This window comes from Callithrix jacchus, chromosome 2 (genome assembly GCF_049354715.1).
Source record: "Callithrix jacchus isolate 240 chromosome 2, calJac240_pri, whole genome shotgun sequence".
Lineage (NCBI taxonomy): Eukaryota > Metazoa > Chordata > Mammalia > Primates > Cebidae > Callithrix > Callithrix jacchus.
This window is the reverse complement of record NC_133503.1, coordinates 47167385-47194283: the sequence shown is the minus strand read 5'-3', so window position 1 is coordinate 47194283 and position 26899 is coordinate 47167385. Positions and strand designations below refer to the sequence as shown.

Below are 26899 nucleotides of genomic sequence, written 5' to 3'. Positions count from 1 at the left end.
CTCAGAAAACACTGTTCTTGTTGAGATCACACCAGAAAAACAGTGAGAATAACAACTGCAAAAGAACCCCGATGGTCTCATCAAATACTCAGGATTAGAAAAGTTAGTACTATTTGTAAAATGTACCTGCTCTTTAGAAATGTGTTACTCTGGTGGCCTAAGCTTCTCTCCTGCTTCTCTTCTGGACAAATGTGTTGAGGCTGAAATATTATCCCCTCCACTGAGACTTACTGTGCAGGAAAAGTTCCTGCTTCTAGCTTAGTGGAAGGCAATCATTGACATGTAATCAAAGGGCAATCTCACTCGTACAGTGTCATGGCTGCAGGTGCTGGAATCTGGGCCACCTGGATTTCAGTCCTGTCTGAGATGTACCATTTAGTGTCAATATGACCTTAATCATTTGACCAAACATCTCCAAGGTTTTTTCTTCATCTGTCAAATAGAGATAATATTATAACCCATTTAATAAGGCTTTTGTTAAAGTTAAGTATGATAACATCTGTTCAGGGATATGCCACTTCCTATTACACAGAAAGCACTCAATGAATGGAAACTGCTACATTTTATTATAAGTATTTGTATACCATCAGTATCTTGGTAGAACATCTTCCTCCAGGTCTCCAGTTATTTTCTTAGCTTCCTGCTAAGTATTTCTTAAGAAATGAGTCAATAGAAATCTCCATGTTCTAAACACTCTTCCTGAAACAAGGGACGTAGAGCTCCTCAACTAGAAGAAAAGGCATAAATAAATTAATCACACTGTTTATAAATAATTGTTTAAGCAACATGAAACAAGACTTGTTTCCTGGATACCATGCCCTGTGCTGAACAGTTGGGACTGTTATATTGAATATTCCTTCTGGATTTTGAATAACCTGTAGGTATTTCTTTGACCCAACATAAAATATACCAGCCAAGTCAAACAAGTCGAGCACATTCTATGTGTGTTTGTTTTCCCCCTTTTGCTCCATAGGTGCACCCGCTGTCAGAGTGTCGGGATTCTATGTACCAGCCCTCTGAGATCAGCGCTCACAATAAAGAGGGACTGTGCATGCCACCCTGCGGGGCAAGCCCCCAAACATGACTCAGCTCCAGAAGTGCCCAATGCAGTTTATTTGAGGTCAAAGACAAAGGCAGTGTGATGTGTGCCCTGGCCCTCAACCCTGGCTACACATTGCAGCCACCTGCGGCCCCTTAAGCAATACCTGAGCCTGAGCTTCGCTTGTAGAGATTCTGTTTTAATTGGTTTGGTTGGGAACTAGAAATCCATTTGTTTTAGGAGGTTGAGTGCACAGCAGGGTTGACAATCGCTGATGTCCTGGAAAGAGCAGGAGACTTGTCTTCTAATCCCTTGGTGATCATCATGAAGCCATTATGTCTCTCAGCACCAATAAAATGAGGAAGTTAAATTAGATCACGCTTTAAGTTTAGATCTAACTGCATGTCTTAGACCACTGAGATTGTATGGGTTTAAACCAGTCGCTCTCTATCAGGAATGATCTTGCTTACCAAAGAATATTTGGCAACATCTGGAAGCATGTTTGGTTGTCACAGTGGGGGAATGCTATTGGTAAATGGTGGGTGGAGGCTGCAGATGCTGCTAAACATCAGACAATGCATGGAACAGCCCCACAGCAAAAAATTATCTGGCCCTAGGTTTCCAGATAGCGCCAAGGTTAAGAAATCCTGCTTTAAACTAGTCCTTTGAGCTTTACAACAGAGAACCTCTTTGCCACTGCCAATGACAACAGGAGAGATCATTTAAGAAATCCAGGAGTTTCAACCCCTGCACCATTTGGCTCCTTATAATCCTCATACGTTCTTAGGGCATGACGCCCCCGCAGAAAAAAAAAAAAAAAAGCCCTGTAAAAGGCAACTGATATGGTTTCTAGGAGGAAGGGTGCTGAACTTCTGTGGTTAGAGTGCCAGCAGTAACCTTGTAGATAAGCCCTTTCTACAAGGCAGGCTCTAGGAGCTTGTTCTCTTACAGCATGTACTTGGCGAGGACACAGCCCTCCCAATTTAGTCAGAGCAGCTGTTCAGGAAGAAATCTCCTCCAAAGCACACTGAGATACCCACTGGAAAACCATATTCCCATGTAAATGTGTGTTTAGTCCATGGTGCAATGGTGCAGGTACCTGGTCCATAGAAATGATAAAAGCTTCATCTTACGCTGGGAATTGACAAGCTGAATTCAGAAGAGGGTAAATGCCGTGATTTTCTCTGCAGAATTTATGACATATAAATAACAGTGTAAGAAACTGGGAATGCTGAGCTTAGAGCAAAGAAATTTTAGGTCATAATTATTGTTTTTACATATTTAAAGAGTTAGGGGAAAGAGGAATTCAACTTCTTCTGCATAGTGTGAGGGAGAGAGGTAAGAAAGGATTGAGGTTATAAGAACCTGAATTTCAGCACAAAATGAAATGGATTGATTGCCTTAATAGGGAGTTGCTAGTAAAGTTGAAGGAGGAAACTGGATGACTGTCAGTCAATTAAAACTGTTGATTGACTGAATATCAGTAACTGGAAGAATGAATGATCATTAGTAAACATTTCTGGGGAAGAGGTGAATAGATTGAATAACATGTTCTCAGCCCCTTTTTTGTGATTCTGTTAGTTACAAAATCATGAGCATCTTCCCACAGTGCAGTTCAGTGTAGGGGAGAGCAAACTCTACTTCAGCCAGTGTAACATTTTGTTTGGTTGAAGTTGGAGAGAACTTCTGGAAATATTACTAGTGAGAAGAGATATGTCAGAGATGATATTGTCAATTTCAGGGGACCATTCTGTTTTCCTTTACTGAATATTTGGCAATCTGGGGTTGGTAGAAAATGTAGACACTTTCAAAGGAGAAATATCCCTAGATGCTCAGGGGTAAACAGATGATTTGCCTGAGATTGCATTTGGAAAAAAAAATTGGATGTATTCACTGATCAGGATAAATGTTTGTTCTTTGAATCTTTAATACGAAACAAATTGCTGTTCAAAGCTTTGCAAGAAGGGGCTCTGGGCTGGAATTAGGCATACATCCTCTCATTCAGTTTTTAAGATACTTCCTTTTTTCATACAGAGGCAATTAAGATTGGGACTTCAGGCTCTGGAAAGGAAAAGATAGAATCTCAATGCAGGAGGAATCCCGTTACTGATGAAGTGGCTTAGTGTTATGTTTAAAAGCAAAGGAATTGGTATTTGATGAGCCTTAGTTTGATTTTTGGTCCTGCCACTTTGAAGCTGTGTGATCTTGCCTAAGTTACTTCATCTCTTGGTGCCTTGGTTTCTTCCTGTGCAAAATGGGAGCACAAGTGGTTCTTGCCTGGTAAGACTGTTGCAAGACTTGTGTGAGATACTGCACCTATACCTAAAACACAGTAAGTTATCAATAAATGACATTCGTGTTATAATCACTGCCATCTTATTAGGCAAAAAGGCAGGAACAGTGGTTAGTAGGACAAGACTCTTATTTCTGGAACTCTGGTTCATTATTGAAACAGGGTTTGAAGGGAAATGGTGTGGTGTCAAAATCACCATAAAGCTCTCTGATGAGGAACAGGATTGTTCCTGAGCAGTACGTTCAGGAGGAGGAGGAAAGGCACTTCAACTGCAAGGATAGGTGAAACCGTGGGAAAAGGAGGGATGCAGAATTCCAGCTGCTGTCCTGCTGGAAATGTTGTGAGGTCATCTACAAGCCCTGAGCAAGGAGACCCACTGAATGTCTCTGGTTATGTAGACAAACAGCTGAGGACATTCTGCTTATATTCAACCAAAGAGCCAAGAATCTACTTTTCGAAAAATGGTTTCTGAATTGTCTTTATTTCCATGCCTGTTTCAGGTTATTTTTAACAAGATTCTTAGAAACATTTCACAGCTAGAATTGCATTTGGAGAGTTTTTATTATTCTCAAAGAAATGAGTGAATTCATATTTTGGTAAACCTGACAAACAAATACATTTGGCATCTACTCAAGTTCCTTTTATCCTTTTCTGACTTTTGTTTTCTCTGCTGGCTGATAAAATTTAATTGCTTCATCCATGTGTAAATTGGGATTTCCTGCTTTGAGTTTCTGACTTTAAGGAAAAGAGTGTCTGTATATGTTTATACACACATGTACACACACATATGTATGAATATATACACATATACAGATATAGATATGAATGACTGTCGTATATAATGACTAGTTGCTTTAGGAATACTTTGGCTTTTTGGTTCACTCGTCACCATCTTTATAATCATCAGTACCTTATCTTAGGAGCTACCATTTATTGAGCAGCAGTTTATATGCCAGGCATTGAGCTAAGTGCATTGTGTACGACATCTCATTGAGTCATCTCATTTACTCTGTGGAGCCCGTATTATCGTCCTCATTTTTCTGATGGAGAAACTGTGACACAGAGAGGTTAAATAACTTGGCTAAGCTCTCACAACTGGTGATTATAAGGCCAGGATTCTAGTAATTTCCACATCTCTTTGTTAACCACTAAAAACTGTACTCCTAATGGTTAACTCAAAACTCTTGTAAAAATTCAGAATTGCTGATTCTTAGACATGGAGAGGGCTTCAGAAGTGATCTGGTCAAATGTCCCACCCAATACAGTGATATTTGCTCTCACTTGTCTGTAAGCAGCTGTCTATCTCTTCTCCCAATGAAGGACAGCTCGTTATTATCCAAGGTAAGGCATTATATTGTTTGACAGTCCTAGTTGTGGCAAAGTTTTGTCAAAGTTTACTTCTCTTTGTCTTCATCATAAAAGCTTAGAATCGTCTAGCTGGAAGTGATATGAGAGCTGAAACAATCCAGTGGTTATCTAATAATTTTGGAGAGTGTAGCAATCTTTTCTTCAAACGAAATCTCACTTGGAATTGCAAACAATGAAAATAGAATTGCTTTGAACAAAACAGGTGTTGGTGTGGAGCCGTGTGTGAGAATCATGACCATTGCCCCGTCCCTCCGAAGTCTCCTATGACTACTCCATGAGGTTATTTGTTAAAGTCTTCTTTAACAAATAAAAAATAACCTGAAGTAGAGTGCTGACCTCAATATCTTTCAGATAAGAAAAGAGAGGCTCAGAGAACTTTAGAAGTTCGCTAAGCGAATGCAGCCACATCATCAGAGGAACAAACACCAGAACACAGATCTCAGAACTCCGACGTCATTTTCTCACTTACTCATTAATTCCTCCATTCATCCATTGTCTTTTATTACATGCCTAATAGGATGCAGACACTATTCTAGGCAGTGGGACTACAGCAAAGATCTAGACAGGCAAGATTCCTGCGGTTAAGGAACTTAAGGTTGAGCTTTTACCTTCACTTGACCATCCAGTTTCTTCCCTTGGAAGCTACATACAGACAAACACAATCAAAAATTAACCAGACCATCCCAGGAGACTTCTGCATTCAGTTCATTTTTTGCACGACTTTTCAAATGGGTGAGCTCTAGAATTGAACGGAAAGATTATTCACATATTTTGGTGATTTTTTAGGTGCGCTTTTCTCGACAGAGTTGCAGATTATAAATTTTTTTCTCTGCCTCTGGTTTTCTTTTGGGACTATGTATATAATATAGCCATAAAGAGAGAAGCTGCTTCGTTTATCACTCAGGAAGATGGAAAGGCCATTTAGACATGTGGGATTTTAAACTGCAAATACCAGCTGGGTTGGGTTGGAATAGGATAACCTTGAGCGGTATAGCGGGACTTGCAGTGGGCAGAGAGGGAAGGGCATATGAATCCCTTCTTGGCCTGACCCAGTCTGTTTTTCCAGCTCATTTCCCTCAGCTCTCCCCACCCCTGCAGCCCAGCTCCCCTGACCTAACTCTTTGTGCAATAAACATACAGGATTGGTCAGCTTTACCCAAACAAGTAGTGAATTATCTTGTCTCTGGATCATCTCTGCTGCCTCAAATGCTGTCTCACTTTCCAGCCTGGCACAAGCCTACTCATTCCTTTAGGCACGGTTCCAATAGGAGCTCTCTAAACTTTCCTGCCCTTCTCTTGGAAGCTCAGCTTATCCCTCAGTATCTTAAGCATTCTTTATGTACCTGACTCACTGTCACTCACCTGGGCAGCTTCTCACAAGCACTGTTTAGGGGTTGAGAATGTCTGCTCCATGAAGGTGCACATTTAGTGATATTGTTTCAGTGAGGCTTTGAGTTCAGTTCTGCACTCCACCACTCTCTAGATATTCTACCTGGGGAAAATTACTAGGGTTTTTTCTACTCAGCCAGAGTCTGCAAATAATAAAACCCATGTGATAGGATTACTGTGAAATTTATCTGAAATAATTAGTGAATTTCTTAACATAGTAGTTGACACATAATAAACACTCAGTAAATACTGGCTGTTTTCACAACATACTTTTCAGGTATATTCTCCTAGATATTTTTAGGTTCTTTTATATTGGAATACTACAGAAAAGGCAGGTAGATAATCCGACTCCCAAAGATTCAGAGTTTCAGTTCTTTTATTTTTCATTTAGGAACTGTGGTACACAATGAAAAAAAAAGTCTCAAAGGATATTGGTTTGACCTCTTGGTTCTGTGTACATATTGAGAAACAGGGAAAGAAGTACTTTGGGATTAGAATCAGCCATACCTGATTTGATCTAACTTTGGTGTTTTGAAACATGGACATATCTGAAGCTGGTGATGGAATTAAAGGGCCCTTGAAAATACATTTTGTCCAGAGACCACAATGTTAGCCATCCCAGACTGTGAAAGCTCAGCTTTCTGCAAGCTTCACAAAACAGTAAAAAGATCCTAGAGTTCGTGCTCTGTGGATGCATTGCTTCATGTCCTTGCCAAGACACTATGCTTTCAGCAGTTTAGTTTCCTCATCTGTCTGATAGGGGCTTTTGTCACTTGCATGCTATTTTCATGATTTGTTAAGTCATATCACCGCTCCACCCATTCCATGCTATTATTTACTATTTTTCTTTAAATACATTTTAAATGTAAATAAGTATATTTGTATAGGAAACTCTGGATCTTAACCTTAAATGCAAAACTATATATAGAAGATTTTTTTTTAAATAAATGCAATGAAAATAAAACAAAGTTATTAAAATTTAACTTTATCCTTTTTTTTTTTTGGCAATAGCTTTGAGCCTGAAGCCTGCAATGCATTTTTTAGGTGTTAGAGACTTGTTAAAGCAGAGTGGGACCACATGGAGTCAGAATGACTGAATGAAATAATTTGATCCCCTTGCTATTATGCAGATTATTTAATGCTGTGCCCATCGTCTGGGATATCACTCACAGAACACATCCCATGTTTAGGAAACACTTGATCTTCTAGCCTCCGTAAAATTCTAGTTGATATTGAATCTAAAGACAAATGAAGAAATGGAATTTTAATAAGCAAACTTGCTAATAACTTGTTACAAATCTATGTGTCTTGCGGTTTATAGACAACTCAGTTTTTATCAGCTAACGATACCCAAGAATTCTATTTCTCATCCCGTGAAGAGCACCTAAAAAAACGTTGCTTTGTGCATATCTCTTAACATTTTTTTGCTTTTTCATTTTCATGATCATCAAGTCTTTTCTCATCTGTTTACCTATCAATGTGATGAAAACCAATAAATACCCACTTATCCAATAAATAAATACAAGCAGGTATTTATTGGTTTTCATCCTTTGCTGAAATGTATGTCTCATTTCATTATTTCCATTCCTTTCCCTTTGGGATCATTGATGAATGCCTCAGACTTCTAGCTCTGGCCCCTGTGACCTGCCAGTGCTTTCTCTCTACTGCACCCTAAGTCTCTATCTCTAAGCTCTCTCTCCCATGTGAGTAGAATATCCAGAGGGAATTATCATACACCTGTGTGCATAAGAATCAGCTGAGAGCAGTTTTTTAAAATGTAGATTGCTGCTCTCTCCACCTCACCCCTGCCCTCCTGCCCTCACTGTCAAAGGTCTGGTGTAGATCCTGGAAATATGTATTTTATACAAATACCCAATATAATTCTCATGCACATAGCCCTGGGCCTTTGAGAAAGATGACTTAGCAAGTGATTCTCTTCCTCCTCCTCCCTCTTTTCTTCTTCCTTCTCCTCCTATTCTTTCTTCTAGAGAACAGGCAATTGTAAGTCTGTTTCATTAACTGCTAATATTAAACTTCATTATAAAACTTCCCACCACAGAAATGATTTCCATGTTTCCCAATGGGCAGAAATACTGATTTGGGAGGCAGAATACCTGAGTTATAGCATTAGATCCACCATTACCCATCCATCAATCCATGCCCCTGCATCACACTCTCCTCTTCCTTTCAAGTGGAAATAAGGAGTACCTTCTTATTCTGTACCTTCTTGCCTTACAGATTTGCATTGAAGATTAAATGTGACAAAACTATGAAAATGCTTTGTAAATTGTCAAGGATTTTACCAAAACTATTACAACAAGAAACTGCATTTTAAAAACTCACCCGTTAAAATACTGGAGAAAGATTCTTTTTAAATGATGTTTTGCATCAGGGATTTTGAGTGGCTCTGCCAATGTTTTTGATCAAACATATGTTTGAGGAGAGACAGTTGTGATCTCGCTGCATTTTAAGTTGTAGCATCTCAGCCCCACCCTATCCTATCCTACCCAGAGACGTTTAACAGCTTTGCAATGTAATTTCACAGATTCAGAAATTGAGGTCTTTCAGATTCTTTAATACAGATCCAAAAATTACCCTCCCTGTGTTTCCAGTGAAACCTCTTCCCTCCACATGGAATATAAAGTATCAGATACTAACAATAGAATATTAAAAGCCAAATTTGAAGCAATTACCCACAGCTTTGGAGAACAGTCCCACACACAGCTGGTGCCCAATCAGAAGGCCTGTCTCTGTCACCCACCATCCCTGCTACTCATAGAATCAGAATGTCAGAATTGCAAAGGATCGTATAGATTATCCTCCCCTTCATTTAACAAATGGGAAAAGTGAGGCACAGGAAAGGAACGAAGTCATCCAGAGTCACTCAACTGGAGGCTCCGAAGGCATTAGAACCCAGGTCCCGTCTTCTGGTTTACTGCTCACATTACTACACTCTGCTGCTTTCTTCTCTGAATTAGTAGGGTGACCTGGTAGCTGGGACTGAAGTGGGCTTTCTGAGCATTAAAGCCCTGTGCACTGAGCATGATCTATTGCACAGGAGGGAGGTCTCTTGTGGGGTAGCAGAATGTACCATGCATTGTTTTTAATCACATATGAAGACCTACAAGACAGATGACACTAAACTGTTAACTGTGAACAATTATGTAAGTATAACAATACAAACTGCAGCTATGAGCTGTCTGTAAAATCACTCTGTCATTAGTCTCAAGTTCCCATTTGTCCTGCTGAGAGAAAGATGGTTGTAAGTCCTTCATGGAGTTAGAGGCTGGGCCATTGTCCTTTCTCCATGGCCAGAGCTATATTGATGTAACCGGGCATTAGGCACCAAAAGGCAATTTTAGAGTATTTTCAATCTTTATTTAAATCTCTAGAAGAATTGTACAAGAGAGCCAATGTATTGAAGCTGAGTGTGCCAGTGTATGAGGGGGAGAGAGAGAGACAGAGAGAGACAGAGAGAGAGAGAGAGAGAGAGAGAGAGAGAGAGAGAGAGAGAGAGAGAGAGAGAGAGAGAGAAACGAGGCAAGAGAGAGAGAAAGTGCACCTATGTAACCCTTTGGAAAACACTTCTCAAAGAACCGCTTCCTCTCTCCAGCTGCTCTGGAGCCTTGCACATGCCCAGCCACATGGCTTTTTTTTTTTAGCTCTGATCTTTTTGCCTTGTCTTTTATCCTCACCCCTCATTGTTATGTTCATTCATGTAGCCCCTCTCTTTGTCTTCCCTACTTTCCTCCTACCTTTGCAGGGATTTTTTTCCCCTTCACACCTAATCTCCCTAGTTCTACTGCACAGAAAATATTGGCTCCATTGGCAATGACTCTTTAATGGTCAGATGGAGTTAGCAGGAAGGAGCCCCATGTTAGTGTCACAGTCATATTGTGTTGCAATGAATGAAGAAGCCACGTCACAGTGTAGGTTTCTCACAGGTGGCACATTTGTAACATGCACCCCTGTATATATTCATTTCACCCAGGAGTCTGCCATATACTGGGACAAAAAATGCTAGAGACAGTGATACCTTAATACTGTATCTAGTGGTAGTTGTCAAAATGATGAATGATAATACAGTAGAACAATTAATAGCACAGATGCTTGTATCAAAAATGACTTAAATGTAAGGTCTGACCCTGTCATTTATTAACTGTGTACCCTTGGAGAAATTACTTACTGAAGCTCACTTTCCTTATCTGTTAAACGGGTATAATACATGAATTAAGGCACATAGTGCACTTAGCCCAATGCCTGGCACACCACTACTGCACTAATGGGTGGTTATTTTTATTGTTGCTAATGATCATATTAACAAATATGATACAAAGGGAATTTGGCCAATGAGAGATGAGAAATTCTTATTTTCTTTCTTCCCTCTCTCCCTCCTTCCCTTCCTTTTTTCCTTCTCCTTTTCTTCCTCCTCCCTTCTTCCTTGTCTCCTACCTTCCTTTTATACCTTCATTCCTTCTCTTTTATTCATTCTTTTTTCTCTCAATAGATGTATTCAATGAATAAGACAGATAAAAATGTAAAGGATCATGTGAAGGCCTGAGGGCACATTTTGAGTTATCTAGAGAGCTTACACTTTAAAATGGCATGTGGAAAATCTGGAGGAAGGAACATGTAACCAAGGATGAATCAAGGATGAACAAAAGCTATGTTCAGAGCTATGTTCAGATCTAATCCAGAAATAGTTAGATCTCATTATTTAGGGAAGAAATCTTGCATATTCTGCTGTAATAAGAATAGACTTCCAACTGGAAAGAAGAGAACATTTTAGGGAGAAAGTTGCTGTCCAGGATTGATGGAAAGCATTTAACTCTTTCTGAGCCAAGATGTGTCATATCTCAGCGGCTTAAAGGAACTTGTTGCTAACAAGTCTGAATGATCTCCTCTAGGACTGGGGAATAGGTGAAAGCATGGAGATAGTAAATATTGCCCCAATTTTTCAAGAAACACTAAAGCTAAACTCCAGAAACCAGAGACTCATAGCTTGAGAAATGATTTGTAAGCAAGATTCAGCGTTGTATAATGATTCATGCCAAAAAATTTCTTTATCTGTTAGGACAGATTTTCTGTTTGGCAGAGACATTTTAGCAAGGCATTGAACAAAGCCTGTCAGAGTGGGTCCATTCTCAGGCACACTGAGTGTTAGATGCTTGACTGCAAGGAAGCCTGTCTTGAGGTAACTATGATTCTCTGTTTTATCTTGCTCAACGTTTTTTTACCTTGCCTGAAAAACTAAAAGGCAGAAGACACTAAACTGAAATATCTACCATTGTAGATTATTTGATCTTCCTATGTGCTTGCAAAAACCTTAAAATCTAGTTAGAGTAGGTGCTAAATAATCATATCTTGAATGCTAAAATTGCTATGATTTAGAATGATCTCAGCTGACTAAAGTGATACCAAACCAATATAACAAAGTTTGAGAAAAATGTGATGGTTTATATTTTGGCTCAAATAAATAAAATCAACTATGCAGCAATGTAATAAAGAACCTCAGGAATTGACAGTTGTTGTATCGAAAAAGATCAAAGTTGGCAGGAGGCTCAATATAAGCCAATAACTTATTATCATTGTTAGAAATGAACTGGATTTGACTACATTCATAGGAGTAAATCCAATTGATGATGAAAAGTGCATGATGTCAATCTGGCTCACTGCAAAGGTTTGTGCACTGTCCTTCTACCATAATTCAAGAGAGGTATTCAAAGGACAGAGCCCATTATGGGGAATAATCTGGAAACCATAATATATAATGAACTGTTAAAGAAAACGGGAATGTTTAGCCTGGAGTAGAGATAATTTGGTGGATATAATCGGTAGAGGGCACAACGTTGAGTGGACCTGCTAGGCTCAATAGGTCCACCAGGTAGAAGTTGTATGGAGGCTGATTTTGGCTGAACATTAATGGGCTATTTCTAATAGCTTTTGTTGCCCCAAATTTATATGAACTGGCCTGTCATTGGAAATTCCTAAGTAGAGGCCAATTAGCCACCCATCTGCATGGCACAGAGGGTTCCTGCCATGCAGCTGGTCTCTTTCAGGAGATGATCTGCAACATTCATTCCAACTCTGAGGTTCTGTAATCTTCTCCTCTCTCTAGGGATGCAGTGGAGTGTGGTGGCCAATGGGAGAGTCAGTGTCACCCGCCAGCAACTTCTCCTTTGGTGGCTGCTCAGCCCAGTGACACTTAGGCCCCTGGGACAATGACCCAGAAGACAGCCATGCATCTGAAAGAGGGCCAGGTCCTAAGCTGCTGCTTGTGCGCGACTGCACCCGGTATTCTCTTCACCTGAGGCCCTCCGTCCGCTGGTGCAGGAACCTGGTGCACCCTGGGCTTTTCCTCCGAGATTCCAGCAGGTGGCGCTGGAAGGAGTCAGGGGACATAATGGCCTCCCTGTTCACTTATTTCCCAGCACTCCCTCTTCCCAGAGTATCTGCTCTTGTTGCATGGTCTCTGGTGTCTGACACGTTCCTGTCACTCACTGTACCTGGTCTGTCTCACGTTCTAACCATGACCTATCTCGGACACTGATGTCTTGCTGCGTCCTGTCTTGGTCACTAATGTCTCCAAATACACCTTCTTTGCTGTGTGGGCTCACAGATATTGACAAAATACTCCCTCTCTGCTCCTGTCTTAGCCAGTGTCGTTGCTCCTATCTTGCTTACTTGCTTGGTCACGTCTGTCACAGCCATGCTCAAGCTACCCTGTGTCTCTTCTTCACCCTGTTCTATGCCAGAAGCTAACACACTTTTCTCCCTGTATCTGGGTCCAAGCGTGCATACTCTTGGCCCACCTGCATGTCAATCCCAGATGTCCCACTTGCTCTTCCTTATGTCCAGTGTCCGTCCTCCTCTTCAGGACATGCTCCATTTATTTTCCTTGGAAGACACAGGGTCAGAGATTTGTCAGAGGAAAATGGTCTCCACAGCAACTCTGGAGGGAAGCTGAAGACAGATAGCTTCCCACTGGTGTCCTGGCCGCTGGCGTGTCTGCCCTGAGATGCTCGCTTTTCCTGCTGGGCTAGAACGGGACATCTCCTAAAGAGCCTTGGGCAGGGCTAGCAACATCATAGATGTTTTTTAGGCTTCAGGATCTTTCCCATGAGCTTGTGATATTATTTTAAGACTTATTAGTCTGGCTTTGTTGCTCCCAAAGGAGAGAACTGTTGGAAGTTCACACTGAGTAGACTCGTTTTCCCCTGCAGCCCCCCAGGTGAAGGAGGGCAGGATCCAGCAGTACTGGGGTTGGTAAACAATGCTGGGCTTGAAGCCAGAGGACTCAAGTTGCAGCCCTGGCTGTGCTCCTAACAAGCTGTGAGATTTTGAATAATATTCTTTCATCTCTGGACCCCACTTTGCATATCTGTGCACTCAAGTTTGGACTAGAGGATTTTTAAGTTTTCCTTTTGTTTCTAGGACAACAGCATGCTGCTATAGCCGTCTGCTACCTCAAGAAGCCATGGCCTGACTGCCTTTTGGCTTTTTTTCAAAGGAACGACCCTCCTCATTTGGGCCTTTTAGACCCCTGACCTTGCCAGCTTTGTCCTTCATATTAACCTGGATATGTTTGGTTCAAATCTGAGTCAGTAGCTCTTGCTAATAATGCCCCAGAGCAAAAGCCCCAGGAAGGTAAATGCCAAATCCAGAGCCATGTGAGGTTCTGACTCTGATCTTGGCTGTGGTTTGATAGTATCTCAGGACTGTTTATCAGACTCTCTGTTTTTCTTGTTGCTTATGAAGTGCCAGTTATCATTTCCATTATTGTTTACTTTAGTTCTGGAACTGAAACTGGCAGGAAGAAACTTTGGAATAAGGAAGAGAAGATTGACCAAACCATCCAAATGCCAAAAAGAAAAAAAAATAATAATAAAGCCTCTCTGTCCTATGAAGGCTTAATTCCACTGGGGATAAAGTCATGTTTTAGGGATAGGAAATAGCCTCTGAGAGAAATGCTCTTCAGAATTCCTGAGAAATATCTCTCCATGCTGAAATGCTCTTTGTGTAGATTGGGATTCTTCCTGATCAATGGAGCAGATTGAAACAGGGACCCATTATTGTCATGTATGAAGAAAGTTTATTTAAGTTCTAACTTGCACCCTGACTCTGGCTGGACCACCCCCTTGGATTTTTCAAGTCATTGTTCCCCTGCCATCACTACGCTCAGCAACCACCATTAGGAGGCAAGCACCATTTTGAGGATGGTCGTTTTCTAATATGAAGAAGGGAGCAGCCAGCTTCTGGGCCCCATGGCTCTGGATCCGATGATGAGGCCCAATCAACATTCTGTGGCTGCCCACACGCCCACCCACTGCCTGCATGAGCACGTTGGTGGGAGGCATACAGCACAGAGGCGGTGCATGTACTGGGTCCATTGCTGACTTATTAAGCCAATTGACCTAATTGCTGAATGTCTCGGACCTCAGAAAGAATTTCTCTTACCTACTCCACTAAGTTGTTGTGGAGATAAATATGATAATTTTTTGTATGAAAACATTCTGTAAATCATAAAATGCCATTCTACATATTTATTATTACTTTGGGTGTTTTAGATTACTGTGGATGCACCTGAGGACTCAAGGACTAAGAATTTATTCACCAGGAGGTGACCCAACTTAGAGAGTAAATTTCTATGTTGATAAAGAAACAGAAAGAAATGCCCCAGGGCAAGGGTTGCAGAAACGTAAATGTCAAACCCAGAGCCTTGTTAAAAAATAATATTCTAGGAACACCCTTTGGGTATTAATTCTTCCCTTATTCCCAGCACTTTGGCAGGCAGAGGTAGGTGAATTGCTTGAGGTCAGGAGTTCGAGCCTGGTCAACATGGTGAAACCTGATCTCTACTCAAACTACAAACATTAGTTGGGTATGGTGGCATCTGCTTGTAGTCCCAACTACTTGGGATGCTGAGGCAGGAGAACTGCTTAAACCCATGAGCCAGAGGCTGCATTGAGCTGAGATTGCACCACTTCACTTAAGCCTAGCCAATAGTGAGACTCTCACAAAATCAATCAATCAATAATAATATTCTAGGAATTGTGGAAGCACCCTTTAGGTATTAATTCTTCTAAATCCACCTGTTCTAATTTGGTCATTTCAGGTTGTCCAACACACAAATTTATATATCACAAAAACTCATTTAAAGGGATTTTGCTATTCACAAAGTAGGGGACTACAGGCTGATTTTGATAATAATGAGTGTAACTTCTCATATAACTTCAGAGTTACACGGAATAAGATTCAAATGTCTGTTCTCTATGAAAAGTGTATTTGGAGAAGTAAACACATGGGCCATCAGAATCACCCCACACTATAAATTACATATATATAAATCCTATGAAAAAAAAATCAAACTTGGACCAGACTATGACCAGCTAATACAAATACTATATAAAGAGTCAACTAAGATATTGAACATGATAGATAACTTTTGAAAATTTTCCTGATCTGATAGTCTACATATATGATTGTTAATTTTGGTTTAATGTTATTTTAGCTAACACCTTAATTTTATTTACATTTAGTAGAATTACAAAGGGGCTACTCATACAGTTTATAATGCACTGAGTTTCCTTGTGTGATCAACATGCAAAGCACATGTGTGCCCACCACATAGAACATAAAACTTAATTTGATAATTTCAGAGGATTGCAAGTTGTAATGATGGTTGCGTTTTTGGTTTATGAGGTTGTTAGTTATAGCTATGATTTATTGGAAGCTAAGGCTTTGAAGGTCCTAGAATCCCTGATTCTAACTTTGTTTACATGGAAAGCATTTTTGGCTTTATGATTATCTACTTTTTGATGCAGTTCCATGGAATGTGTTATGGAAAAAATTGGAGCCAACATAGATTTTTTAATTGATAAATTCTATTTATTGATAAATTATACATATGTTTATATGAGTACATTCTGTACATGTTTATATAAATTATATATTCAAGGAAAAATTGAGTCTGAAAACTAATAACTGAATTTTGAATATGCAATAAAATGCCAAAGTCAACTCCCATGCCTCAGTGTTGTACAGCTTCTCGCTAACCTCCAGGATCCCAGAGCACCCTCCAGTAGTTCTGTCTTTTGAAGCTGGAGAATTTTCTGACTCAAGTACCAGGTTCCCTCTAAAGGAAAGCTAGAAGCCGTGAGCCCCTAGATAATTGATTTTTACCAGATTCTACCTGTCTGTCACCTTCATCAAGGCCTCCAGCAATAGGACAGATCTCTATGACATGGTCACCTCATGAGCAGAGGTTGGGGATCCCGACCAGCTACTCTCAGGGCACAATGAGGAGCCATTTAAGGCAGTGTGACAGTGTATATCTGGAGGTCTTGGATTGAGGTTAAGCATGTGCATCCCTGCTGAAGCCTTTAGAAAAAAAATTGGGGGTGTCATGAGCCATCCAAGAGCCTGGAGTTCATCTCTCCCTTAGGTCTAAGTCATATGTCAGTGAAATCTAGGTCCCATCTCTTCTGGGCATGGAACAATGGAATGAACCCTGTCAGCATTCAGGAGACAGAGTAATGTCCAGAGTAAAATAGACTTAGCTCTTCCCCCCCCCCCCGCCTTGGGACTTCTGTCTTCTTACACATAAAATGCTGGGCTGAACAAAAATTAGGTTTTCATATCATAATCTTTTCTTCATACACAAATTTATCTGGAATTCCATTACACAAAAGTTTCAAGCAGGATGGGGAATAGGTAGGTCTGGATCCTCCATCTCTGTTTATTATAATCTATGCCCTGGAAGTAATCTTCTTGGGAACCTAAAGCCCAATAGCTGGACTGGGAAATATCCTCTGTGCCAGTGCTTGTTTTCCCCGTCTTTAGTTTTTTTGAGGCAGTGTTCATAATACTGCTATGAACTGTTTTTTCCAGGTGACAATCATTTCCTCAGAATCACACCTCCCCATTACAAAATCTCTTCCTCCATTCAGAAAGCACACCATCTCCTGAAACTTCCTTTCTGAAATAAAGACCTGAGCCTTCGCTGGCTGTAAAGCACCTGCTAGTAGACTCCAGAAACTACCTGTAGAATCCACTTCCAAATTAATCTACCCTTGAAGGAATGCCCTCTTTCTTGATTTCTTTCCAAATTGTCTATTTTTATGTTGGAGCATCTCTAGATTCATTCAAGAGGGAAAGGCTACTATTGATTTAGCACTTACTGTGTGCTAGGTGGTTTCTACTTGCTGTAATTTAATTCTCTCAATAGCACCATGGCATTCAGAGAAACAGAGATTTTCTGAACACTGACTATGAGGCAGGGTCTCCTGACAGAGGTGTATTAATAAAGGAGCCTGAAAATGTCCCTACTTTCTCTTGTCAGGAACCAGAAAATAAACAAGGAGACATGTGTACATGAATAAGATAAATTTGGATACTGACATGGGCTATAAAAAGAATAAAAAATAGAGATGGGCAAGGGGGTGTTTTAGCTGAAGTGGTTAAGGAAGGTTTGAAGGAGGAGGTATGCTCAGTGAGCAGGGGGACAAGAATGCTAAGTAATCAGCCATATATTTAATCTGAGGGAATATCATGTCAGGCAAAGGGAAAGGCAAATACAAATGCACTGGGGCAGAAATGTGCTTGACAGCCAGCTACAGTCTAATGAATGTGAAAAAAAGTGGTAGGAAATGGAATCAGAGAAGTAAGTAAAGGCTGATGATCATTCAGTAGCTTTAGGTGTCATTTATCAGTTACTCACTACATGTCGGGCTTGGTAAAAGCATTTTACATGAGACACCTCATTTAATCCTGTAAGGTAAGTACCATTTTCCCATCATACAGACAAAGAAACCAGGCTGAACATCAGAGAAGTTAATCCGGATTTTTTCCAAAGATGCAGAAATTACATGCAGCTGGAAATGGAGCCCATGTTCTGCCAAATCTAAGGGACTTGATCCACCTGAGGGCTGTTCTCGTTAGCAGCAAGAACCATCCTTGAAATGGATGGATTCTCTTTTTTTGTGCACTTTTTCCCTTTGCCTCCTTGTTTCTCCATGGAGTTCGGCTGTCTGCAAACAAAAAAATAAGTATTCATTTACACAGTAGGTCTTCATTGATTTCAAGTTAGCTAGTTCCAAATAGCATCTAATTGGAAGGAAAAGCTAATTATTGGCCAGCCAGAAAGTGATCCTTGATAAAAAATTGTTTTATCAGAAATGAGTGCAAATCAATCTAATTATGTAATCTGTAGACTTTCTCATGCATTTCCTTATCTCTATCCTTACTGACATCATCCTTTCTACAACTGACATTATCTTTCATCTGGACTGGGGCATTAGGCTCTAAAACATAACTTTCAGCATGCCATTTCCCCAGTCGAAATCCCTCAAGGACTCCTCGTTGCCTACCAATACTTTCTCTAAGTGTACTGTTATAGTTTTTCTTCCTGTTATTCCCCTTCATCTCTGCAAAGCAAACAATATGCTCAACTCTTTGGATTTTCGCATTCAGATACTAGTCCTGCTGTTCTTTCCACTGGGCATGCTTCCCCTGGCATCTCTTACATAGTGTATTTCAAATGCCACCTCCTACTCAAAGTCTTTCCCAGCCTCCAGGTCAGCATGAGGTTTTTGACCTGTTCCAATCCCCAAACATTTTATTTTTTCTCCTGTGACATTTTGATATGCTTTTCAGCATATCATTAATTATGTCCTTTTTGATCACTCCTACCAGATTTTGAGCTCCTTGAGGACTGTGGCCAACTCTTATTGCTCACCTTTTTCTTTCCTAGGGTCCAGCACAGGTTTTTGTGCAATGGAGTTATCAAATAAATTCATTGGATGTATTTGTTTGGAAGACTGTGAAGCTCATTGTTACGGCATCTCCACTGTACCAGCAGATTACTTTGCCCCTTCAGTGCCAAATCTCAGTGCTGCTCTGCCATTAGTACCCCACCCACTGCAAAAGCTGTAGCCTTCTGATAAGAGAAAAATATTTCCATGACAGTTTTGAATAAAATCAAGATGTTTATCATACATACCTCTTGCAAGTGGCAGAAGATTAGAGTTTTAAAATACTGTTATATCCCTGAGTTATGGCAAGTTTATTTTCTCTTTTGGTTCCATCTATTGAAAAAGAACTTAGGCTTAAAGTCTCGTATTTATAGAATGCTGTGATGAAGCAGACTGAAGTTTTGTGAGTTACTTGACATTGTATAATCCTAGAGGACATTGGCCTCCATTTCACCAATAATGACATTTATTGAGACAACATAGAGTGAAGGAAGTGTGAACTGAGCCATGGATGTAGAATGGACCCAGTGAAAGTTATTCAGGCTAGAGTGTAATAGAGCATATTTGAAAGATGTCAGAAAATGTCTAATTTGTCCATAGAATCCTTCAAATTTGCTGTATGATTGGGCATGTCTCTGCCCCTTTCTGCTTAAAGATTTGCAATTTGTAAATTGAGAAACTGTCTTTGGTTAGGAGCTTGGGCTTTGACATTAGATGGACCTAAGTTGAGACTGAGCTACTACTAGTTACTGAACGTGTGACACAGGCAAATGCCTCATCTCTCTGAGCCTCCGTTTCTTCTTTGCAAAGGGATAATGATAGCACGTTCCCCACCCAGTGTGATGAGGCTTCAGTGGGTTAAAGCATATAAATAGTGGCACACAGTCTCTGGCATACAGTAAGCTCTCACTGAAGTGTAGCTGTTACTATTATTACTCTGAATTTCATGATATTTGAAATTCAGAAGCAGTATGTGAAGTCATATGGAAAGGGTGCTGAGAAACCAGGAGCGGGGAAATGGTGGAAGTGGCAGGCAGTGATTGTTTCGGTGCCAGTTTTCTAATCTGAAAAGGGAAAGGCTAAGAAGACTATTCAGGAGAAGATGGAGATGGTAAAGGATTTGGCTGTTGAGTCAGAGAAGAAACATAATTTGCATGGATGGGAACGCCATCTACTTGTCATTCAGTGTCTTGTTATGACGCTCTTAATATGTCTCTTAATCCTCTCCAATTAATGTGTCTCACAAGCAAGAGTCTCACTTCACCTTCTAGGATAGTAAAAGGATGCATCTTTATTGAGCATATGAGATATGTCAGGACTACCTAAATGCTTTACATATTTGGTAACATTTAATTCTCATAAAAGTGTGGACTGGAATGAACCCCTGTTTCCCCATTTGCCAAATTTGTTTCTTTGGACACCTTAATTACTTTCTCTGAGCTTCAGTTTCTGCATTGGTAAAAATAGAGGTATTAACATTATCTAACTTATGAGGTTATATAATTTAAATAAAATTATAAGAGCAATTTATACACTGCCAGGGAGATAATTGGTAGTTTCTATTATTATTTTTATTATTATTGTATATAATGCCCATTTTATGGATAGGTAAAATGAGGCTTAAGGAGACTACTTTTCTGTACAGGTTATTAAAAGCAGAGTCAGGCTACAAACTTAGATCTATGTTGAGAAACTATGCTCTGTTTTTCTCTCTGCCTGAAAGGTGAGAGACAGAAGTTATGCCATCAAACCTTGAAGAGACACTCCCTCTGAAATTAGAAGATATTTTATAATATGTAAGAGTAGCCTAGTAGCCTGGATGAATAGTCATTTAAATTGGTCTGGAGCCTTGAATGAAAGGGCAGACATTATCTGTACTTTTAAAAACTTGGTTGAGATCAGAAGATTTAATTTCAATTTAGTTTTTCTCCATATTGAATGCTATTAGGTAGATATGTCATTTCATTCTGTTCTTGGTCCCCTGAATCAGCAAGGCAATCAACAGTCCATAGGGTACAAATAGGGACCCATATGCCACTCCTTAATGATGAAATTCTTGAACAGGATAAAGATCAGCCCTCCCACCCCATCCCACATTCTTCCTCTAAAGCCTTATAGCAATCTCTTTCTTACCATCCTTGGGAATTCGCCATTGGGGAGATTGTGAGTCATTAACTACTAAAGCTTTGTGAAAGAGAACCCAATCCAGGCTTCTGTAATTTCAAGTGAAAAGGCCTTGGCTGACTGAGCAGAGGCACCATTTCTGGTGAGACCTCTTGCCCCAGCCAGCTAGAGAGTGGGCAGTTGGTCAAGGGATGTGAGGCAATGGAAGGAACTAGGAACGGGTACACTTATCAGGGTCACCCTTATTATTGCATCTCCTTTCCTCAGCACAGAGACATCTGGAACCACTGAACTTGTAAGGCCAAAAGACCAACATCATTCTTGAATTCTGTCTCATCTAATAGTAGCCGTCTCAGTGGAGAGCATTCTCTATTTATTCTCTAATTTCCTGGAATTTCTTTGCTATTCAGACCTTCCTGTTGCAGCCGATGGTTTCACTGTGGTAGCCTGAATAATGGAAAAAAAGAGATGGATTCTGATTCCACCTTGCATTTTGCCACTCACCAGCTGGGTAAATTCCGGCAAGCCACTTACCCTTCTGGGTCTCAGCTTTCTCATGAAACAAACGCCCTAGACTACCCCACCAAATTTTATTCATTCACTTGATAAGTGTTTTTGTGTTGTTAGAGGAGAGATACATAAATCAATTTTGTTCAATGGCCATTGAATAAAAAACAATTGTGATTATGTTAATAGGTGAGAAATATCTAGTCACAAAACCCAAAAAGCAGGGCAAAAAGCATTAAGACCAGTGAGGTTTATTAAGATACTATATTCTAAAATATGTAGGACTGGGCAACAAATTCAAGATATTACTATTATTATTACTGTTTGTCTAATATTCCAGGCGGGAAGTCATTTTTGATTTTTGTACCTTCCAAGTCTTTTACATTTCATCTTCAAATTCTCTTTGAACAGCTTATCTGGTCTTTCACTGCTCATCACTTCATGAGGACAACTACGGCTGTCTTCTACCTCTTTTCCTTCTACATCTGGACATACCATCAAGTTGATGTTTTTAAAAATCACACATACACACACAACAACAAATACAAAAAGAAAAAGAATAAACTAATATCCCCCTAATGTTCTATATTTGGCAACTCTACTCGAAAACTTTAAGTAGTAGTGCCCAGTTGCTCATCAGTATGCCATCCACACCTGCAACACAGTGCCCAATTTGGAGTACAATAAGTAAAACAGGGCCAACTCCCACTTCTTATTTCAGCTCTCAGGCCATGTGCAACTTCTCTCTGCTCTGCTGCAGCCCATCAACCATGCTTTGCCTCCCTCACCTGCCAGTTAAAACCAAGGCCAAGTTCATTGAGTACCATGTCTATGAAACCTAATCAAGCCCACCCTGGTCTGTTTAATACATTTTTCCACAGGACGTAGTTCCCTGGGGTAACAACCATAATCTCCATGTATGTTCTCAGGCCTACATACAAAAGAGAAGCATCCAGATTAGCTATCTCCACATTAAACTAGCCAACAATACCAACACCAATGTCACCAGCACCACCAGCAGCAAAGAAGACAAGGTAAAAATCACCCTCTAATTGACAAAGACACATAGGGCCATATAGATAGAGTATCTCAGGAGATAACAGAAATGAAACAACCTTATTAACCATTTCAGAAATGTAAGGAAAAAATGCTATCAATTTCACCATTATGCTTGGTTTCATTTAAACAAACTTTAATGAGACACCCACTGTATGCCAAGCATTGTGCTAAGTGCTAGTAACACAAAATAATAGACTCAGGGCTTGTTATGGCAGTCTCTATGGGCCTGATCTTGGGGCTGAAGATCAAATGGAAGAGACTCGATTGCTGCCTTCTGCAGCTACATATATCCTGTTGGGTCCTCTGAGTGCTGATCACTGTGGCCAGCCTGGACTGCGTTTAATATTCCAGATGGGTTTGCAGACCCAGACACCTATGCCAGTGGGAAACTGGTGAGTGGGACCCTATGTAAGTATCTTGAATGTCTAAGAAGGTTTCACATAGACAAGGACATCTGGAAAACCTAGTACTGATCACCACACACCAACAACTTTAATGTTTCCCTTTTTCTCATCAAAGGTAAACTACACTGAAACGATTCTATTGTAGTGCCAACATTCAAGGCATAATAAATCCTTTTGAGAGTCTGATGAAATCTTTTCCCTAAAACTCTGGACATATGCACAAAATTTTTGCCACATTTCTAAGAAATTCACTTATTCCCTGAAGTAAAAATCCAAGGTTAAATAAAAATTAAAATTTCTGCTTTAATGTGAAACTGTACTTGTGGATACAACAATAGTGATTTACAATGAAGTCACTAGTTCTCCCTATTTTCCTGCCTGTGGTTAGTGATGTATTTATTTAGAAGTCGTAAGTACAGTCTTCTAGTGCCATTTTTGTCAGCACAATGACTCATTGTAAAAATAATATTCCTACATATAACATCTTTCTTTCCTCCAAATAGTTCTATGGAAATTATCTCATAAATTGTTCTAGGTTCCCTAGAAACTGGATTGAGGAATATATTACTGCCTTCCTTTATAAAGAAGGGAAGGTTCAAATGCAAACTATGGAAGAGTCTGGGAAAATGGCTGAGATATTAGGGAATGATTGAATTCAATCAGAAATCAGAATTATTTCACTCAATAAAGAGTTATTTGTTATATGCCTACTATGTGTCAGGCATTGTAGTAGGCCTGGGGTCAGCTAACTCTCAGCCTGCTATCTGGTCCCTCAGTCTGTTCCAAGAGGAGAAAGTATATTCAATTTGAAAATTGACTGGAGCAAGTACAGTATCTCTCTTTTTTTTTTTTTTTTTTTTGAGATGGATTTTCACTCTTGTTACCCAGGCTGGAGTGCAATGGCACGATCTTGGCTCACCGCAACCTCCACCTCCTGAGTTCAGGCAATTCTCCTGCCTCAGCCTCCCGAGTAGCTGGGATTGCAGGCACGCGCCACCATACCCAGCTAATTTTTTGTATTTTTAGTAGAGACGGGGTTTCACCATGTTGACCAGAATGGTCTCGATCTCTTGACCTCGTAATCCACCCGCCTCAGCCTCCCAAAGTGCTGGGATTACAGGCGTGAGCCACCGCGCCCGGCCGCAAGTACAGTATCTCTAACTCAGTAATAATATCCTACATTTTAACAGCATACATGGAGACAGTATAGTTTAGGTTGACACAATTTTTGAAAGTAAGCAAAACTGGATTCAGATCCTGATTTCAGCACTTATTGAATTGCCCTAGTTAAATTCCTGAAGCTTTTGATCTTTAGTTTTCTTATCTGCAAAATAGAAATTACTTTTAGAGGCCAGGCCCATGGTGGTTCATGCCTGTAATCCCAGCACTTTGGGATGCTAAGGCGAGCAGATCATTTGAGGTCAGGAGTTCAAGACCAGCCTAGTCAACATGGGGAAACCCCATCTTTACTAAAAATAAAAAATTATCTGGGCATGGTGGTAGGTGCCTGTAATCCCAGCTACTTGTGAGGCCAAGGCAGGAAAATTCCTTGGATCTGGGAGATGGATGTTGCAGTGAGCTGAGATTGTGCCGTTGCACTCCAGCCTGGGCAACAGAGCAAGACTGTGTCTCAAAAAAAGAAATTACTTCTAGAGCAAGAGTTAGCAAACTACAGCTCTGTGGGCCAAGTTCAGCCATATGGGTGTTTTTTTTTTGTGTGATCCTTGAGCTAAAAATGTTTTTTTTTTCTTTTTGCATTTGTAAAGGGATATAAAAACAAACAACAAAAATCAAACAGGAAAAAAGGGAAAGCAAAAAAGAATATGCAACTGAGACTGTATGTAGCTTCAAGGCCTAAAATACTTACATCTAGCCCTTCAAAGAAAAAGTTTGCCAACTCTAAAAAAGTTGGCAACTTCTATTCTAATCAAAATGCATGCATTTGAATCCTTATGGCCTCTTATGATCAGTATGATCTTGAGCAAATTATCCAACTTCTGTATCTAATTTTCCTCATATGTCAAGTACAGATGATAATATTACTTATTTTACGTGATGGAAAATGCTGGGACTGGAGGCTTGTATATAGTAATTATTTAAGAAATGTTAGTTATCCTTATTAAGATCATCATTAGCATTGTCATCAGTTCTTCAAAGGATACTTGTGGATATTAAATAAGAGAGTGCACATCAAACAAATAGGACAGTGCCTTACTCGTAACAGGCACTCAATAACTGTCAGCTATTTTTGCTATTATCATCACCATCACCATCACCATTATCATCATTATACTTTTCAAAGCTCTTTCACATACATCATCTCACCAGAAGCTCCCAACCACCCCGTGGTTGCTGTTATGATTTCCCTCTAATACATGAGAAAATGAAGCTTGGAGAAATGAAGAGTTAGATACTCAGCCAGGAAGAGGCGGAATGTGGACTAGTGCCAGAGATTTTGCATTCTGGACCAGTGTGTCCTTTTTCCACACCATGCTGTCTCTCCATCAAAATATCTGAGGATCTGTTGCTTGTTAGTTTTCTCCAAACAATATACATTGCATCCTAGGAGCCTGACAAGGCAGGCAAACATGACTATGCTCCTCCCTGGCATGGTTATGCAGACAGGAAGCTGAGATAATTGGATTCCAGCCATTTGCTATCAGGACTGCATTTGTAAACAGCTAACTGCTGATGACCAAGCTTAATGGATGAAGCCCTGACCAAACAAACACAACCCCCATGTAGGAACTTACTGTTTATGCTGCAGAGAAAGATACATTGCAGCAGACAACAACCTTCTAATGGTTCTTACCCAGGGCAAAGCTGGCCTCAGAATGTGCCAGGACTCAGCCTGCCACTAGAGACAAGCAGAGGTATTTGGACTGGAGAAATGTTCGGGTGAGGAGCCAGGACATTTTTGACAGAAGAGCTTGTGTAGTCAGATCAGAACTGTTTTATTATTTGGTGTAGGCCAAAGACTAGGGCAAGACTCATTTAAGCAAAGTGTGCACAAGGATTGATGTTTAAACAAAGTTAAGATCATAGCGGTACAGAGTGAGTTGCTACTATAAAAAAAAGCTAACATTTTGAAGTTAGTTTATAAAAGGAATCATTATATCTTCATATTACCCTGTTGTTTCTATAGTACTTAAACCGACTTTAGCTCAGATTTTTTTTTTTAAGTCAGGAGATTCAAATAGACTTTATTGTGGAGTGGTGTGTAAATTTGCATTTCCTGGTATTGTTGCTGCAAAAATAATAAAAATTATGTTTAAGAGGTGTATTTGTCCATTTCACACTGATAATAAAGACATACCCGAGACTGGATAATTTATAAAGGAAAGAGATTTAATTGACCCACAGTTCTGCAGGGCTGGGGAAGCCTCAGGAAACCTACAATCATGGTGGAAGGGGAAGTGAACACATCCTTTTTCACATGGTGGCAAGCAGAAGTCCCTAGCAAAAGAAGGAAAAGCCCCTTATAAAGCCATCAGGTCTCATTAGTACTGACACACTATCATGAGTAACCACCCCCATGATTCAATTACCTCTCACTGGGTCCCTCCCACAACACATGGGGATTATGGGAACTACAATTCAAGAGGAGATTCAGGAGGGGACACAGCCAAACCATATCAAGAATCTTCAGCATTGTCCTTGATGTATAGGGCAGAATAAATAAAATACATTTGTAGACAGTGTTTTGCCATACGAGGATAAGCAGATGACATCTGCTTCCAATGATGGAAGTAAGCTGTGCTTAGAAGCAGTTCTGAGACTTGTTCCCCAACTGTTGTCCAGAAGACACAGAGCTGTCAGTCTGAGGAAGAGGACAAGATGACCTCTCTGCCTAGAAAGACACTCCTATGGGTCCCTACGGTAAAATAGATGTAGTTCTTCCTTCTAGGGCAAAGGCAAACAAGTATAAGGTCTTACAACTCGATATTTGTAGATAAGACCATTT

The 26899-nt window shown here is 40.1% G+C and overlaps 1 protein-coding gene across 4 annotated transcripts in view; it reads left to right on the top strand.

Moving 5' to 3' along the window:
- The window catches only part of HTR4 (5-hydroxytryptamine receptor 4), a 212425-nt gene that overhangs the window by 164040 nt on the left and 21486 nt on the right, over positions 1-26899 (top strand). For 2 of the 4 annotated variants that reach the window (XM_008987493.5, XM_035288069.3), the window contains exon 7: positions 12208-16109. The exons of the other annotated variants lie outside the window; for them this stretch is intronic. In XM_008987493.5, the coding sequence (XP_008985741.1) occupies positions 12208-12298 (91 nt within the window). In that variant the 3' untranslated portion in view covers positions 12299-16109. Of the gene's footprint in view, positions 1-12207; positions 16110-26899 lie in introns of those variants that run through there. 4 annotated transcript variants of the gene reach the window in all.